The sequence below is a fragment of the Oncorhynchus mykiss genome, chromosome 25 (assembly GCF_057628025.1).
Source record: "Oncorhynchus mykiss isolate SJ-2025 chromosome 25, ASM5762802v1, whole genome shotgun sequence".
Taxonomy (NCBI): domain Eukaryota; kingdom Metazoa; phylum Chordata; class Actinopteri; order Salmoniformes; family Salmonidae; genus Oncorhynchus; species Oncorhynchus mykiss.
This window is the reverse complement of record NC_143046.1, coordinates 26390001-26410000: the sequence shown is the minus strand read 5'-3', so window position 1 is coordinate 26410000 and position 20000 is coordinate 26390001. Positions and strand designations below refer to the sequence as shown.

General features: G+C 48.7%; 1 protein-coding gene across 2 annotated transcripts in view; it reads right to left on the bottom strand.

Annotated features, from left to right (window-relative positions):
- dock2 (dedicator of cytokinesis 2) overlaps positions 1-20000 on the bottom strand; it is a 145662-nt gene that overhangs the window by 95966 nt on the left and 29696 nt on the right. For both annotated transcript variants that reach the window (XM_036969569.2, XM_036969568.2), the window contains exons 11-21: positions 16898-16973; positions 16735-16811; positions 16247-16497; positions 15453-15551; positions 14841-14913; positions 14577-14680; positions 13869-14052; positions 11113-11210; positions 10939-11028; positions 10499-10599; positions 1-6 (exon numbers count right to left, since the gene is read on the bottom strand). The exon at positions 1-6 is cut by the window's left edge and continues 129 nt beyond it. In XM_036969569.2, coding sequence (XP_036825464.1) covers positions 1-6; positions 10499-10599; positions 10939-11028; positions 11113-11210; positions 13869-14052; positions 14577-14680; positions 14841-14913; positions 15453-15551; positions 16247-16497; positions 16735-16811; positions 16898-16973 — 1159 coding nt within the window. The remainder of the gene's footprint in view (positions 7-10498; positions 10600-10938; positions 11029-11112; positions 11211-13868; positions 14053-14576; positions 14681-14840; positions 14914-15452; positions 15552-16246; positions 16498-16734; positions 16812-16897; positions 16974-20000) is intronic.

Sequence of the window (20000 nt, the reverse complement as noted above, 5' to 3'; positions counted from 1 at the left end):
AACTTCCTGGGGAGGAGAGGGAGATGGGAGGGGGGGGGAGTGGGAAAATCTTCATTTCAGCACTGCTAATTACATTTTTCAAACACACACACCACAGCACACTAGGACTATGCTTATATACCATACTGTTCCCAGGAATGGCCTTGGGCTTGTTGGCTAACTGGATTAAAACAATCCAATCCTCTCAAACAATAACAGTTATTACAGAGGATAAGACTATTACTAAAGTGCAACACAATCTGAGGATGCTGTTTAGAGGCTGTCTGAGTCCTAAACGTTAAATGTAACATCAGGAAAAATCTATAACGACATGGCTAGGACTGGGGAAGTCGGTGAGTTGACACATAGGAGGATCCTCCATTTTAACACAGATTGGAGGGGAGGGGGCAGAGAGAGGAGAGAGATGGATAAAGTGAGAAAGAGAGAGAGACTAGAGAGTAGCATTGGGTATTTTAGAGCTAAGACTCAGTGAGCCCAGTTTGATTATTCTGGCCAGCCTTCAGTAAAGTGCGAAGGTCAAGTAATCCACCTTATGCTGGTTTCTCAGCCCATAGACTTCTACTGCAGCCCTCAGGCACACAGTATTCACACTGGCACCTGGTGGCTGACTCATGCATTATATACAGACCATACCACTCGGGTCACATGCACGAGCGCTGCAAAATACATTTACACATAAACTCAGCAAAAAAAGAAATGTCTCTTTTTCAGGACCCTGTCTCTCAAAGATAATTCATAAAAATAAAATAAAAACTTCACAGATCTTTATTGTAAAGGGTTTAAAAACTGTTTCCCATGTTCAATGATCGATAAACAATTAATGGACATGCACCTGTGGAACGGTCTTTAAGACACTAACAGCTTACAGACGGTAGGCAATTAAGGTCACAGTTATGAAAACTTAGGACACTAAAGAGGCCTTTCTACTGACTCTGAAAAACATCAAAAGAAAGATGCCCAGGGTCCCTGCTCATCTGCGTGAACGTGCCTTAGGCATGCTGCAAGGAAGCATGAGGACTGCAGATGTGGCCAAGGCAATAAATTGCAATGTCCGTACTGTGAGACGCCTAAGACAGCCCTACAGGGAGACAGGATGGACAGCTGATCGTCCTCGCAGTGGCAGACCACATGTAACAACACCTGCACAGGATCGGTACATCCGAACATCACACCTGCGGGACAGGTACAGGATGGCAACAACAACTGTGTGGTCGGATTCGCGTTTAACATTGAAGGAATAAGCATTACACCGAGGCCTGTACTCTGGAGCGGGAACGATTTGAAGGTGGAGGGTCCGTCATGGTCTTTGGCGGTGTGTCACATCATCATTGGACTGTGCTTGTTGTCATTGCAGGAAATCTCAGCACAGTGCATTACAGGGTAGACATCCTCCTACCTCATGTGGTACCCTTCCTGCAAGCTCATCCTGACATGACCCTCCATGAAGTAAATAGAAACCTATTTTGACTTGTTGAAACAAAGGTTAGCGGTAGATTTTCGGATTCCTTCCTCTGCATGTTGAAAAATGTGATTTCTCAAATCGATGGCGCCAACTAAACTGACTTTTTGGGATATAAAGAAGACTTTTATCTAACAAAACGACACTACATGTTATAGCTGGGACCCTTTGGATGACAAATCAGAGGACATTTTTCAAAAAGTAAGTGAATATTTAATCGCTATATTTTGATGTGGGGCGCTGTTCTCAAACAATCGCATGGCATGCTTTCACTCTAATGGCTACTGTAAATTGAACAGTGCAGTTAGATTAACAAGAATTTAAGCTTTCAACCGATATAAGACACTTGTATGTACCTAGAGTTGAAGTCGGAAGTTTACATACACTAAGGTTGGAGTCATTAAAACTAATTTTTCAACAACTCCACAAATTTCTTGTTAACAAACTATAGTTTTGGCAAGTTGGTTAGGAAATCTACTTTGTGCATGACACAAGTAATTTTTCCAACAATTGTTTACAGACAGATTATTTCACTTATAATTGTCACGCCCTGACCATAGAGAGCTGTTAATTCTCTTGGTCTACTCCTTATGACGAACGTGTCAGAAGATCCCATTACAAACGGACCTAGCAGCGTGGCCAGGAGGAGAAGACATTCTGGACTTGGGAGGAAACAATGGCAGGAGATGAAAGCCTTCCATGGAAGCAGATGCAGGACAATCAACGGCGACTCCGAAGTTCACGACCACGACGGAAGCCCGAGAGGCAGCACACGGGTTGGTTGGCGAAGCCGAGGGGCGAATCTGAGAGTGAAGAGGAATATTGGGATAGACTGATCGAGGAGTATTGTGAGATAGTTTAGGGGAGTGATGAGGTAGAGTGAATGTTTTGGTGTCTAGAGCAAGACAGTCGCCGTGAGGAGCGTGGGACCAGTCAGGCACCATGTTTTGTGGAGATAAGCAATGTGTCTCCAGTGCGTATTCACAGCCCCGTGGGTTCTGTGCCAGCTCCTCGCATTTGCAGTGCGAAAGTGAGCATCCAGCCAGGACGGGTTTCCCGGCTAAGCGTTCCTGGTCTCCAGTACGCCTCCTCGGTCCAGTATATCCTGCGACGGCCATACGTACTGTGTCTCCAGTGCGCCTTCACAGTCCAGTACGTCCTGTGCCTCCTCCCTGCACTCGCCCTGAGGTGGTTGTTATCAGCCCGGTGCCACCTGTACCGGTCCCACGCATCAGGCCTCCAGTGCGCCTCCACAGTCCAGAGCTTCAGGCGACAGTTCCCAGTCCAGAGCTTCCAGCGACAGTTCCCAGTCCAGAGCTTCCGGTGACAGTTCCTAGTTCAGAGCTTCCGGCGACAGGTTCCAGTCCAGAGAATCTTGCAACAGTTCCCAGTCGAGAGCTTCTGGCGACAGTTCCCAGTCCAGAGCTGCCGGCGACGTTTCACAGTCCGGAACCTCCTGAGACGGTCCACGGTCCGGAACCTCCTGAGACGGTCCACGGTCCGGAACCTCCTGAGACGGTCCACGGTCCGGAACCTCCTGAGATGGTCCATGGTCCGGAACCTCCTGAGACGGTCCACGGTTCGGAACCTCCTGAGACGGTCCACGGTCCGGAACCTCCTGAGACGGTCTACGGTCCAGAACCTCCTGAGAAGGTCCACAGTCCGGGAATCTCCTGAGACGGCCCGTGGTCCAGAGCCTCCAGCGACTGTCTGCGGTCCAGAGCCTCAAGCGGGGATTCTCAGTCCAGAGCCTCCTGCGAGGGTTCCCAGTCCGGAGCCTCTTGCGAGGGTTCCCAGTCCGGAGTCCCCTGCAATAACCCACGGTCCGGTTCCTCCGGCGACGATCCACAGTCCGGAGCATCAGGCAACGCGCACCGGAGCCGCCCCCGATGGTAGATGCCCACCCGGACCCTCCCCTATTGAGTCAGGTTTTGCGGTCGGATGTGATTTAGGGTGGGTTAGCTAGGGGAATTGTATTTCTATGGTGGCCTGATATGGTTCCCAATCAAAGGCAGCTGTTTATCGTTGTCTCTGATTTGGGATCATATTTAAGTAGCCATTTTTTTGTATTTAAGTAGCCACAAAGCACCCATTGTGCTTTGTGGGATCTTGTCTAGATATAGTTGCCAGTGAGCATTATTATTAGCTTAACGTTTCGTTTGTTCGTTTTGTTCTTTGAAGTTTTCATTTCCAAAATAAAGGATGGAAACATACCAAGCTGGTTTACGAACGTGACAGTAATTCAATCACAATTCCAGTTGGTCAGAAGTTTACATACACTAAGTTGACAGTGCCTTTAATAAGCAGCTTGGGAAATTCCAGAAAATGATGTCAAGCTTCTGATAGGCTAATTGACATCATTTGAGTCAATTGGAGTTGTACCTCTGGATGTATTTCAAGACCTACCTTCAAATTCAGTGCCTCTTTGCTTGACATCATGGGAAAATTCAAAGAAATCAGCCAATTCCTCAGAAAACATTGTACATCTACACAAGTCTGGAACATCCTTCGGAGCAATTTCCAAGCGCCTGAAGGTACCACATTCATCTGTACAAACAATTGTACGCAAGTATAAACACCATGGGACCACACAGCCATCATATCGCTCAGGAAGGAGACGCCTTCTGTCTCCTAGAGAGGAATATACTTTGGTGCGAAAAGTGGAAATCAATCCCAGAACAACAGCAAAGGACCTTGTGAAAATGCTGGAGGAAACAGGTACAAAAGTATCTACAGTGGGGAGAACAAGTATTTGATACACTGCCGATTTTGCAGGTTTTCCTACTTACAAAGCATGTAGAGATCTGTAATTTTTATCATAGGTACACTTCAACTGTGAGAGATGGAATCTAAAACAAATATCCAGAAAATCACATTGTATGATTTTTAAGTACTGAATAAGCATTTTATTGCATGACAGACAGTGGGGCAAAAAAGTATTTAGTCAGCCACCAATTGTGCAGGTTCTCCCACTTAAAAGGATGAGCGAGGCCTGTAATTTTCATCATAGGTACACTTCAACTATGACAGACAAAATCAGAAAAAAAATCCAGAAAATCACATTGTAGGACTTTTTATGAATTTATTTGCAAATTATGGTGGAAAATAAGTATTTAGGGATAAAATTGTAGACCTGCACAAGGCTGGGATGGGCTACAGGACAATAGGCAAGCAGCTTGGTGAGAAGGCAACAACTGTTGGCGCAATTAGTAGAAAATGGAAGAAGTTCAAGATGATGGTCAATCACCCTCGGTCAGGGGGCTCCATGCAAGATCTCACCTCGTGGGGCATCAATGATCATGAGGGATCAGCCCAGAACTACACTGCAGGACCTGGTCAATGACCTGAATAGAGCTGGGACCACAGTCTCAAAGAAAACCATCCACAACATACTACGCCGTCATGGATTAAAATCCTGCAGCGCATGCAAGGTCCCCCTGCTCAAGCCAGCGCATGTCCAGGCCTGTCTGAAGTTTGCCAATGACCATCTGGATGATCCAGAGGAGGAATGGGAGAAAGTCATGTGGTCTGATGAGACAAAAATAGAGCTTTTTGGTCTAAACTCCACTCGCCGTGTTTGGAGGAAGAAGAAGGATGAGTACAACCCCAAGAACACCATCCCAACTGTGAAGCATGGAGGTGGAAACATCATTCTTTGGGGATTCTTTTCTGCAAAGGGGACAGGACGACTGCACCGTATTGAGGGGAGGATGGATGGGGCCATGTATCACGAGATCTTGGCCAACAACCTCCTTCCCTCAGTAAGAGCATTGAAGATGGGTCGTGGCTTGGTCTTCCAGCATGACAACGACCCGAAACACACAGCCAGGGCAACTAAGGAGTGCAAACCTGGTCAAGAACTACAGGACACGTATGATCTCTATAATTGCAAACAAAGGTTTCTGTACCAAAAATTAAGTTCTGCCTTTCTGATGTATCAAATACTTATGTCATTCAATAAAATGCAAATTAATTACTTAAAAATCATACAATGTGATTTTCTGGATTTTTGTTTTAGATTCCGTCACTCACAGTTGAAGTGTACCTACGATAAAAATTACAGACCTCTACATGCTTTGTAAGTAGGAAAACCTGCAAAATCGGCAGTGTATCAAATACTTGTTCTCCCCACTGTATATCCACAGGAAAACGAGTCCTATATCGACATAACCTGAAAGGCCGCTCAGCAAGGAAGAAGCCACTTTTCCAAAACCGCCAGAAAAAAAGCCAGACTAAGGTTTGCAACTGCACATGAGGACAAAGATCGTACTTTTTGGAGAAATGTACTCTGGTCTGATGAAACAAAAATAGAACTGTTTGGCCATAATGACCATCGTTATGTTTGGAGGAAAAAGGGAGGGGCTTGCAAGCCGACGAACACTATCCCAACCGTGTAGCACGGGGGTGGCAGCATCATTTTGTGCGGGTGCTTTGCTGCAGGAGGGACTGGTGCACTTCAGAGAATAGATGGCTTCATGAGGATGGAAAATGATGTGGATAAATTGAGGCAACATCTCAAGACATTAGTCCGGAAGTTAAAGCTTGGTCACAAATACATCTTCCAAATCAACAATGACCCCAAGCATACTTCCAAAATTGTGGCAAAATGGCTTAAGGACAACAAAGTCAAGGTATTGGAGTGGCCATCACAAAGCCCTGACCTCAATCCTATAGAAAATGTGTGGACAGAACTGAAAAAGTGTGTGCGAGCAAGGAGGCCTTCAAACTGACTCAGTTACACTAGCTCTGTCAGGAAGAATGGGCCAAAATTCACCCAACTTATTGTGGGAAGCTTGTGGAAGGCTACCCGAAACGTTTGACCCAAATCAAACAATTTAAAGGCAATGCTACCAAATACTAATTGAGTGTATGTAAACTTCTGACCCACTGGGAATGTGATGAAAGAGATCAAATCTGAAATAAATCATTCTCTCTACTATTATTCTGACATTTCACATTCTTAAATAAAAGTGCTGATCCCAACTGACCTAAAACAGGGAATTTTGTTTAGGATTAAATGTCAGGAATTGTGAAAAACAGTTTAAATGCATTTTGCTAAGATGTATGTAAACTTCCCACTTCAACTGTAAATGTTTGATATCCATCAGTTTTATGATTATTCATTTGAATTGCGCGCACTCCAGTTTCACGGGAAGTTAAGTTTGCTGAAAATAAAAGCAGTTGACAATGAGAGGACTTTACTTTTTTTGCTGATTTTACATGCTATTCAATCATTCACCCACACTGCTCGCTCGCGACTACATAGCCAGGCGCTAAAATAGAACTTGGTTATTTTTGTGAGACTTGACGCGTTGCAAGTCCCGACTCTCCCATCTCCTCATTGGTTTTTAGGAGCATATTCCCATGTGTGTGATTGAAAGATGAACTGAGGTCCACACTCCAGTTGGTGGAGTTAATGCACCTTAAAGTTGTTTGCCAGCGATTCGGTTGACCGTTTTATGTATGGATTAATTGTCGGAGTAGAGGACCTTGTGCATTTCAGGTAAATACCAACTCAACTTTTATATCCCAGGACAAATTAGCTAGCAATAGCAAGTTAGCTAGCTAAATTGGCATACATGTTTGCTTTTCGACCCGTCCCCAAATGAATATAGTTGGTTCAGAGTTAGTTTTGATATTTCAACCTGCGTTTCCAGATCCTATCTGTGGTGGATGGACAAAATCAACATGCGCGCGATTGTGGACACACATGCAAGCGGTATGGTCAGCATTTTACACACAGGATCAAGATAGATACACTACATGGCCAAAATGTTTATGTGGCCAAAATGTGGCCAAAATGTTTATGTTCCTCCAAATTATGTGGACACCTGCTCGTCGAACATCTCATTCGTAATCATGGGCATTAATATGGAGTTGGTCCCCACTTTGCTGCAATAACAGCCTGCACTCTTCTGGGAAGGCTTTCCACTAGATGTTGGAACATTTCTGCGGGGACTTGCTTCCATTCCAGCCCAAAGAACATTAGTGAGGTTGGGCACTGATGTTGGGCATTTAGGCCTGGCTCGCAGTCGGTATTCCAATTCGTCCCAAAGGTGTTTGATGGGGTTGAGGTCAGGGCTCTGTGCAGGCCAGTCAAGTTCTTCCACACCGATCTCAAAAATCAATTTTTGTATGTAACTCGCTTTGTCCACGGGGGCATGGTCATGCTGAAATAGAAAAGGGCTTTCCCCAAACTGTTGTCACAAAGTTGAAAGCACAGAATCGTTCAGAATGTCATTGTATACTGTAGCGTTATGATTTCTCAGGTTAAGTTCTCCGCCAATCCCAGATTCGTCCGTCGGACTGGCAGATGGTAAAGGGTGATTCATCACTCCAGAGAACGCGTTTCCATTGCTCCAGAGTCCAATGGCAGTGAGATTTACACCACTCCAGCCAACGCTTGGCATTGCGCATGGTTGTCTTAGTTATGTGTGCGGCTGCTCTGCCATGGAAATTCCATTTCATGAAGCTCCCAACGAACAGATCTTGTGCTGAAGATGCTTCCAGAGGCAGTTTGGAACTCAGTAGTGAGTGTAGCAACTGAGGACAGACGATTTTTACACGCTACGTGCTTCAGCACTCGGCGGTCCAGTTCTGTGACCTTGTGTGGTCTCCCACTACGTGGCTGAGCCGTTGTTGCTCCTAGACATTTACACTTCACAATAACAGCACATACAGTTGAATGGGGCAGCTATAGCAGGGCAGAAATTTGACTAACTAACTTATTGGAAAGGTGGCATCCTATGACGGTGCTGCGTTGAAAGTAACTGAGCTTTTCACTAAGGCCATTCTACTGCCAATGTTTGTCTATGGAAATTGTATGGCTGTGTGCTCCATTTTACATACCTGTCAGCAACAGGTGTGGCTGAAATAGCCGAATCCACTAGTTTGAAGAGGTGTCCACATACTTTTGTATACAGTCCCTTCAGAAAGTATTCAGACCCCTTGACTTTTTCCACATTTTGTTAGTCTTATTCTAAAACATATTAAATAGTTTTCCCACATCAATCTACACACAATACCCGTTAATTTAACACATTTTTTTACATTTTTGAAATAACATAACTAATCTGAAATAACATAAGTGTTCAGACCCTTTACTCAGTACTTTGTTGAAGCACCTTTGGCAACGATTACAGCATTGAGTCTTCTTGGGTATGAGGCTACAGGAGTTACTCCCATTGTTCTCTGCAGATCCTCTCAAGCTCTGTCAGGTTAAATTGGGAGCGTTTCTGCACAGCTGTTTCCAGGTCTCTCCAGAGATGTTCGATCGAATTCAAGTCCGGGCTCCGGCTGGGCCACTCAAGGACATTCAAAGACTTGTCCCGAAGCCACACCTGCGTTGTCTTGGCTGTGTGCTTAGGGCCGTTGTCCTGGTAGAAGGTAAACCCAGTCTGAGATCCTGAGTGCTCTGGAGCACATTTTCATCAAGGATCTCTCTGTACTTTTCTACCTTCATCTTTGCCTTGAGTCCCTGCCGCTGTAAAACATCCCGATAGCATGATGCTGCCACCACCAAGCTTCACCATAGGGACGGTGCCTGGTTTTCTCAAGACATGACGCTTGGCATTCAGGCCTAATAGTTCAATCTTGGTTTCATCAGACCAAAGAATCTTGTATCTCATGGTCTGAGAGACTTTAGGTGCCTTTTGGCAAACTCCAAGCGGGCTTTCATGTGCCTTTTACTGAGGAGTGGCTCCCGTCTGGCCACTCTACCATAGAAGCCTGATTGGCGGAGTGCTGCAGAGATGGTTGTCCTTCTGGAAGGTACTCCCATCTCCACAGATGAACTCTGGAGCTCTGTCAGTGTGACCATCGTATTCTTGGTCACCTCCCTGACCTTGGCCCTTCTCCCCCGATTGCTCTAGGAAGAGTCTTTGTGGTTCCAAACGTCTTACATTTAAAAATGATGTAGGCCATTGTGTTCTTGGGGACCTTCAATGCTGCAGACATTTTTTGGTACCCTTCTCGAGATCTGTCTCGACACAATCATGTCTCGGGCTCTATGGACAATTACTTCGACCTCATGGCCTGGTTTTTGCTCTGACATGCACTGTCAAACGTGGGACCTTATATAGACAGGTGTGTGCCTTTCCAAATAATGTCCAATCATTTGAATTTACCACAGGTGGACTCCAATCAAGTTGTATAAACATCTCAAGGATGATCAATGGAAACAGGATGCACCTGAGCTCTATTTTAAATAAGGTATTTCTGTTTTAGAATGTTTTATACATTTGCAAAAATGTCTAAAAAACAGTTTTTGCTTTGTCATTATGGGGCATTGTGTGTAGATTGCTGAGATGTAAAAAATATTTATATTTAATCCATTTTAGAATACGATTATTGTGAATACGTAATTTCCCTAATAATCCTTCACTCGCGCTAAAGAGGGAAGTTTGTGCTGCTGGTGCTGCCACATGTGCAGATCAAATATACAGCTGGAACTCTGATTCAGCCTGTTTACATGTCCTAACAATTATATAGATTGCTCATAAATAAATGTTTTAATTGCCGTATGCTTACCTTGATTTTGACCTTACACCGATTAAGATAAGCAGAGTAAAGTGTTTACATGACTATTGCCATACTCGACCTACTGCCATAATCAGTTTAAAATTGAATTATTAGTGTGCATGTAAACATACCATACCCTACCTGAATCCAGCACTATCATGAGGCCTACATCATCTGTCATCATAATGCTAATGATGACACACGTCATTCAACAGTGGAAAATCAATGTGTTCATCATCTCCTGTGGAAATGTCATTATGAGTCTGACATGTTGAGTCATTATCAATACAGCTTACTGCTTTAACTACACCGTCTTACTAGCAATGGGAAAGTGATGGCATTTCCAAGGAAATTGGAAATGCAATACATTATTATTACAATGATGGCATTAAAGTCTTCATCAGGCTGCTTCTAAGACAATAAGACAGTGAGACAGTGAGAAGAGGAGGAGTTGGACACGGGAAGAGGAGGGGTTGGACAGCGGACGAGGAGGGGTTGGACACCGGAAGAAGTACTGACTTGTAGGCCAGCGTGGCGCTGAAGTGTTGTTTGATGTAGGCCTCCAACACCGTGTTAAAATGCTGGAACTTCCTGTCTGCTATCAGACCAATGATGTAGATCTGAGACAGAGAGAGCGAGAGGTAGAGAGAGGTAGAGAGAGAGTAGTAGAGAGAGCGAGATGGGGAGAGAGAGGTAGAGAGAGAGAGGGGAGGAGAGGAAGGGATAACAGTTGTATTTGATATGGTGAGAGAGTTGGCCTCATTGGTACAAAGACACACAGACAAGCAACAGACAGACATACAGACATGTTTATTCAGAGTGAGAATAACAGAGGCATATGGATAGAGATCGAGAGACAGCCACATGCAACATGAAACTGACTGACAGAGAACAGAGCAGGTACAAGAGTGACAGAGAATATAAGTGAGAGACATGAACACGCACACACACTCACTCACCAGGGCGTCGAACACTAGGATGTCGTAGTCGTCAGTCTGGGAGTGTTCCATCATGATGGTGAACAGAGCATCCAGAGTGTCCTGGAGAAACTAGGAGGGGAAGAGAGGCCATGAGATTACACACACACACAGTAGACAGACACACACACACACACACACAGTACACACACACACCTTGACCACTTCCTCTCCGTCGATGATCTTGAGTTTCTCCAGGTTTTCTTTGAGGAGCTCAGGACGAGTCCTCCATTTCAGTAGACCCAGCAAGCCCACTGAGAAGGAGAAAGACAACAATCCATCAATCCACAAATCTATCCATTCTTTAATCCACATATCTATCAATCCATCCATCAATCCAAAAATCCATCCATCTATCCATCAATCCATCCATCACTCCACATGTCCATCCATCCATCAATCCATCCATCCATCCATCCATCAATCCACATATCCATCCATCCATCATCCATCTATCCATCCATCCATCCATCCATCAATCCACATATCCTTCCATTAATCCATCCATCTATCCATCAATCCATCCACCATAACACACATCCATCCATCAATCCACATGTCCATCCATCCATCCATCCATCCATCCATCCATCCATATCAATCCACATGTCCATCCATCCATCCATCCATCCATCCATCCATCCATCCATCCATCCATCAATCTATCCATCATACCACACATCAATCCACATATCCATCCATCCATCCACATATCCATCCACCAATCTATCCATCTATCCATCAATCCACATATCCATTCATCCATCCATCAATCCACATACCCATCCATCAATCAATCAAATTGAATCAATCAAAGTGCAATACAGACACCCCACCTAAAACCACAAACAGCAAGCAATGCAGATGTAGAAAAACTCCCAAGAAAGGCAGGAATCTAGGAAGAAACCTAGAGAGGAACCAGGTTATGAGGGGTGGTCTGCCATCCTCTGGATGTGCCAGGTGGATATTATAAGAGAACAAAGCCATCCATCAATCCATACATCCACATATTCATCCATCCACATATCCATACATACATCCATTCACATACCCATCCATTAATCCATCCATCCATTCATCCATCCATCAATCCATCCATCCATCCATCAATCCACATATCCATCCATCAATCCATCCATCCACATATCCATCCATCCATCAATCCACATATCCATCCATCCATCCACATATCCATCCATCCACATATCCATCCATCCATCCACATATCCATCCATCCACATATCCATCCATCCATCCACATATCCATCCATCCACATATCCATCCATCCACATATCCATCCATCAAACCATCCATCCATCCATTAATCCACATATCCATCCTTCCAACTATCAATCCATCCACCAAACCACATATCCATCCATCCATCCATCAAACCACAAAAAAATCCATCCATCCATTCATCCATCCATCAAACAACATATCCAACCATCCATCCACCAATCTATCAATCCATCCATTAATCCACATGTCTATCAATCCATCAAACCACTTGTCCATCCATCCACCAATCTATCAATCCACATATCCATCCACCCATCCATCAAACCACATATCAATCCATTAATTAATTCATTCATCCATTCAACCATCCATCCACCAAACCACATATCAATCCATTAATTCATTCATTCATCCATTCAACCATCCATCCACCAAACCACATTTCAATCCATCCATCCATCCATCAATCCAACCACATATCAATCCATCCATCCATCCATCAATCCAATCACATATCAATCCATCCATCCATCCATCAATCCAACCACATATCAATCCATCCATCCATCAATCCAACCACATATCAATCCATCCATCCATCCACCAAACCACATATCAATCCATCCATCCATCCATCAATCCAATTATACATCCATCCATCAATCCACATATCCATCCATTAATCAATTAATCCACATATCCATCCATCCACAAATCCATCCACAAATCCATCCATCCAATCCATCCATCCATCCATCCATCCATCCATCCATCCATCCATCCATCCATCCATCCATCCATCCATCCATCCATCCACCAAACCACATATCAATCCATCCATCCGTCCACCAAACCACATATCAATCCATCCATCCGTCCACCAAACCATATATCAATCCATTCATCCATCCAGCCATACTTCCTTTGAAAGCCCACATGACTTGGCCCCGCCCTGGGGGTTTGAGGGGGCTTGTTGAGGGGCCAGAGTTTTTGGAGAAGCCCTGTTTAAGCCTTGGCCAATACAATGGAAATTAACTAGGAAATCAATTCAAGCACCAGATTTAGTCCACGTGGAAATGGGTCTTTGGCAGTGAGAGGGAATGTACACATCGCCCCATTCACGGTCACTTTCCCCTGCCCAAGTAGAAACACACAAAAAACAACATACGCTCCCTTCTGTATGACATAGACCATGGTAAGCTCCCTACGTAGTGTAGACCACTGAAGCCCCTGTACAGGTGTTAGTGTTCAGTAATGTCTTCCTCAGTAGTGAACCTGCCTGCCTGCTGTCCATCTGTTGACTGGGAGTACAGGTCCAGGTAGAGATGGATCATATCCCTCATCCGGACAGCTGCTCTTTGTGTGTGTGTGTGTGTGTGTGTGTGTGTGTGTGTGTGTGTATGTGTGTGTGTGTGTGTGTGTGTGTGTGTGTGTGTGTGTGTGTGTGCGTGTGCGTGTGCGTGTGTGTGTTATATCTGGACTGGTGATTAACACTGCAGCACAGTTATCATTACAATGATGAACTGGCTTCTTCAGCAACAGCTGTTACACAGCACCTGTATGCCATGCCAGGGCCCTGGCTGTGTGTGGGGGAAGTGCATGTGTGCGTTTGTGTGTATGACAAAACTACGACATACTCTGTCTGTTCTGAGACCACACACACACACACCATTTTGAGTGAGCTTGGTGGAGCAGACGAGGGTTGAGATGGTGAAGCTGTCTCTGGAGCTGACAGACAGGCCTCCTACACTGCTGGTGCTGCGGCTCAGTGTCCCCGTCTTGTGAACGTCCACATAACGCGTAGAGGGTAGGGACAGGTACGAGTTCACATCCTCCATACGCTTACTGTCCCCCTGTAGAGAGAAGGAGAGAGACAGAGAGGGTGGGAAGAGAGAGAGGGTGTGAGGAGAGAGAAAGAGGACCGAGAGGGTGGGGTTATAGAGAGAGAGAGCGTAAGAGAGAAAGATGGGAGAGAGAGAGAGTGCGGTAAGAGAGACGGGGGGAGAAAGAGGAGAGAGAGAGAGAGAGAGAGAGGGTGAGGTGATAGAGAGAGAGGGGGGAGAAAGAGGAGAGAGAGGGGGGAGAGAGAGAGTTTAGAGAGGCTTTAGTTTGGGAGTGAATCAACAGTAATTCATCTTCATTCCTTTTAGCACTTAATCAATAATTCCAGTTCATTTGGCAGTGAATCTATAATTATTCAGTTAGCCTGTTCAGTCGGTTGTGAAACTTTAATAATTCAGTGTCCTTGGCGATTTGGCTGTGACTCAGACGTAATTCAATTATTCAGTTCATTTAACTGTGAATCTGTACTGGTTCATGTATAACGTTAATTCATTCGTTTTGTAGCTGTGTGAATCGGAGTTGATTCAGTTCTGACCTTGAAGACCACCAGGTCATGAAGCCCGTCCTTCAGCACGGTTCCATCTTCCTTCATCAGGCGAACAAACGCCATGGCAAAGTTCTTCTCACTCTTATCCTTAGCTACACAGAGAGAGAGCGAGAGAGAAAGAGAGATTTAAGATAATTAATTTAGTAGATGAAAGCAATGGCTTCCTCCCTGTCACATTGCTTTCAAACTTCCAACCCTTTCAGCTCAGTGATAAAGAAGGTAAGGATGAGGGCAGAGTTTCGGTGTACTCACACTCCTGAGAGGAGCGGTGTCTGAACATGAAGCGCAGGTGGATCCTGTGCATCTCCTCCAGAGGGATGGCCACCTATAGGACGGAGGACAACATCACATCTCCTGTTAGGGCCCTGTGCTATAGGACGAAGGACAACATCACATCTCCTGTTAGGGCCCTGTGCTATAGGACATAGGACAACATCACATCTCCTGTTAGGGCCCTGTGCTATAGGACGAAGGACAACATCACATCTCCTGTTAGGGCCCTGTGCTATAGGACGGAGGACAACATCACATCTCCTGTTAGGGCCCTGTGCTATAGGACATAGGACAACATCACATCTCCTGTTAGGGCCCTGTGCTATAGGACATAGGACAACATTACATCTCCTGTTAGGGCCCTGTGCTATAGGACGAAGGACAACATCACATCTCCTGTTAGGGCCCTGTGCTATAGGACGGAGGACAACATCACATCTCCTGTTAGGGCCCTGTGCTATAGGACATAGGACAACATTACATCTCCTGTTAGGGCCCTGTGCAAACATTTGACATGCCTGGATAAGACACAACTTATCATTCAAACACACACACACACACACACGCACACACACACACACACTCGCTGACCTTGAACGTCTCCATCCAGCGTGGTTGTTTGACCTGGTAGTAGATGACAGATCTATAGTCGTTGAGCGGTCGATCCCCCGCTCCCAGACAGATAGAGTTCTACAGGACAAAACAGAAAGAGAGAGAGACGACAGAAAGAGAGAGAGAGATTAGAGAAGAGGACAATCAATTCAACTAACCCACATCAACCTAAATACTGTACATCCAACCTAATCTTGGTTAACCCAGAACTAAAGTCTTGCGTAATTGGTCAGATGCTATTTTATCTTTATTTAACCAGGCAAGTCAGTTAAGAACAAGTTCTTATTTTCAATGACGGCCTAGGAACAGTGGGTTAACTGCCTGTTCAGATTTGTACCTTGTCAGTTTGGGGGATTGAACTTGCAACCTTGCGGTTACTAGTCCAACGCTCTAACCACTAGGCTACCCTGCCACCCCGATGATGTTCTGGGTCCATACGTGTTAAGAACTGTGAGGCAGAGCTCCACCCTCTCTCTCTGCATGTGACGGGCCGAATGTCCCCTCTCCTTCAGATGTTCCGAAGATGCAAAAAAAATGTGATTTGTCCAAATAACCAGGAACAAAAAACCCAAGTAACGGAACTGCTGCTACTGATCTCATGCATCGTGTTCTATCAAGACAGATCCACGGCACCATGTATCTTAGCGTGGTCTGTCCACAACAGATTACATCTAACCCAACAACTCAGAACCATATGACAGCCAATACAAATGAGGATACAGTGCTGAAACAGTATCCCTGTTCGCCCACCTCCAGATGACCCCCCAACTCACCGACACAATCTTGCCCTCCTCGTCACACACCATCATGATAACCTCCATGTTCTTCTGGCTGGTCTTGTTGTACTTGTCAAAGTCCCCGGCCCACAGCGTCAGGTAGATGTCGTTGCGGATGTCTCCCGGCATGATGATCTCTGGGAAGCCCAGTTTACGGGCCACCACCGTGCTGCGGTCCACCAGGTGGGGGTACTCCTTACGGATCTGGACGATGTCACCCACCAGGGCCTTCATCGTCACCCATAGACCTGGAGGGAGGACGGAGTAGGGTAAAGATGCCTCTGGACGCTGATCTTGGGTCAGTTTTGCATTACCTACACCAATGGTTAGGATTGGGGGAGGGGAAGGTGCTGCTAGATCTGTACCTAGGGGATAAGGGGAAACTTCACCCCGTAGTGGGGAGGATAGAGGACCAAGCATTGATAATGCAGTGGTTGTTGGCACAATAGCAAGTGTTTCCATGAGTGTGAGGTGAGATGTTCTACCTTGTCCTCCACTGTCTCCTCGTGACGCTGTCACCTTGTTCAGCAGGGGGTGAAGGAAGTCATTCTCTGCCACGACCCTGCACCCCCACATACACACACATTTAAACTACACGACAACAACTAAAATAGGTAGGGATGGAGGGAGAGAGGAGGGAGGACTTACGGAAAAAAAGGGATGAAATGCTGCTTCTCCTCATCACACTCTATCTTTCCTTTGATGATGTCACTGATGTCCATCACTGCAGACAGGAAGAAATGTAATGTTGTCTTTTATTAAGAATGACCTCTCAGGTTATTTGACATTTTCTTTGATCCACTTAGTAAACAATATTCAATATTCAAACTGTGAGCAGCATCAGTGGATCCCAATTCAAAATGTTGTTAACACTGCCCCCTGCCCCCTGCCACATTGCCCACTGCCCCATGCCCAATGCCCACTGCCCCATGCCCACTGCCCCATGCCCCCTGCCCCCTGCCCACTGCCCCCTGCCCACTGCCCACTGCCCCATGCCCACTGCCCCCTGCCCACTGCCCACTGCCCCATGCCCACTGCTCCATGCCCACTGCCCACTGCCCCCTGTCCCCTGCCACATTGCCCACTGCCCCATGCCCACTGCCCACTGCCCAATGCCCCCTGCCCACTGCCCACTGCCCCATGCCCACTGCCCCCTGCCCACTGCCCCCTAACCACTGCCCCCTGCCCACTGCTCCATGCCCACTGCCCCCTGCCCCCTGCCCCATGCCCACTGCTCCATGCCCACCGCCCCCTGCCCACTGCCCCATGCCCACTGCCCACTGCCCCCTGCCCACTGCTCCATGCCCACTGCCCCATGCCCACTGCCCACTGCCAACTGCTCCATGCCCTCTGCCCACTGCTCCATGCCCACTGCCCACTGCTCCATGCCCACTGCCCACTGCCCCATGCCCACTGCCCCATGCCCACTGCCCCCTGCTCACTGCCCCATACCCACTGCCCCCTGCCCACTGCCCCATGCCCACTGCCCCATGCCCACTGCCCCATGCCCACTGCCCACTGCCCCCTGCCCACTGCCCACTGCCCACTGCCCCATGCCCAATTCCCACTGCCACATGCCCACTGCCCACTGTGCCATATCCACTGCCCACTGTGCCATGCCCACTGTCCCATGCCCACTGCCCCATGCCCACTGCCCACTGTGCCATGCCCACTGTCCCATGCCCACTGCCCCATGCCCACTGCCCACTGCCACATGCCCACTGCCCCATGCCTACTGCCCACTGTGGCATGCCCACTGCCCCATGCCCTATTCCCACTGCCCCATGCCCACTGCCCCATAACCACTGCCCCATGCCCACTGCCCACTGCCCCCTGCCCCCTGCCACATTGCCCACTGCCCCATGCCCACTGCCCACTGCCCCATGCCCACTGCCCCATGCCCCCTGCCCCCTGCCCACTGCCCCCTGCCCACTGCCCACTGCCCCATGCCCACTGCCCCCTGCCCATTGCCCCATGCCCACTGCCCCATGCCCACTGCTCCATGCCCACTGCCCACTGCCCCCTGTCCCCTGCCACATTGCCCACTGCCCCATGCCCACTGCCCACTGCCCCATGCCCCCTGCCCACTGCCCACTGCCCCATGCCCACTGCCCCCTGCCCACTGCCCCCTGCCCACTGCCCCCTGCCCACTGCTCCATGCCCACTGCCCCCTGCCCCCTTCCCCATGCCCACTGCTCCATGCCCACCGCCCCCTGCCCACTGCCCCATGCCCACTGCCCCCTGCCCACTGCCCCCTGCCCACTGCTCCATGCCCACTGCCCCATGCCCACTGCCCACTGCCAACTGCTCCATGCCCCCTGCCCACTGCTCCATGCCCACTGCCCACTGCTCCATGCCCACTGCCCACTGCCCCCTGCCCCATGCCCACTGCCCCATGCCCACTGCCCCCTGCCCACTGCCCCATGCCCACTGCCCCATGCCCACTGCCCCATGCCCACTGCCCACTGCCCCCTGCCCACTGCCCCATGCCCAATTCCCACTGCCACATGCCCACTGCCCACTGTGCCATGCCCACTGCCCCATGCCCACTGCCCACTGTGCCATGCCCACTGTCCCATGCCCACTGCCCCATGCCCACTGCCCACTGCCCACTGCCACATGCCCACGGCCCCATGCCTACTGCCCACTGTGGCATGCCCACTACCCCATGCCCTATTCCCACTGCCCCATGCCCACTGCCCCATTCCCACTGCCCCATGCCCACTGCCCACTGCCCCATGCCCACTGCCCCATATCCACTGCCCACTGCCCCATGCCCACTGCCCCATGCCCTATTCCCACTGCCCCATGCCCACTGCCCCATGCCCTATTCCCACTGCCCCATGCCCACTGCCCCATGCCCACTGCCCCATGCCCTATTCCCACTGCCCCATGCCCACTGCCCTATGCCCACTGCCCCATGCCTTATTCCCACTGCCCCATGCCCACTGCCCCATGCCCACTGCCCCATGCCCTATTCCCACTGCCCCATGCCCACTGCCCCATGCCCTATTCCCACTGCCCCATGCCCACTGCCCCATGCCCTATTCCCACTGTCCCATGCCCACTGCCCCATGCCCTATTCCCACTGCCCCATGCCCACTGCCCCATGCCCTATTCCCACTGCCCTATGCTCACTGCCCCATGCCCACTGCCCCATGCCCACTGCCCCATGCCCTATTCCCACTGCCCCATGCCCCCTGCCCCACGCCCCATTCCCACTGCCCCATTCCCACTGCCCCATGCCCACTGCCCCATTGCCCACTGCCCCATACCCACTGCCCTATTCCCACCGCCCCATGCCCACTGCCCCATGCCCTATTCCCACTGCCCCATGCCCTATTCCCACTGCCCCATGCCCACTGCCCCATGCCCACTGCCCCATGTCCACTGCCCCATGCCCACTGCCCCATGCCCTATTCCCACTGCCCCATGCCCTATTCCCACTGCCCCATGCCCTATTCCCACTGCCCCATGCCCACTGCCCCATGCCCACTGCCCCATGTCCCCTGCCCCATGCCCTATTCCCACTGCCCCATGCCCACTGCTCCATGCCCACTGCCCCATGCCCACTGCCCCATGCCCACTGCCCCATGCCCACTGCCCCATGCCCACTGCCCCATGCCCACTACCCCATGCCCACTTCCCCATGCCCACTACCCCATGCCCACTACCCCATGCCCACTGCCCCATGCCCACTACCCCATGCCCACTACCCCATGCCCACTTCCCCATGCCCACTACCCCATGC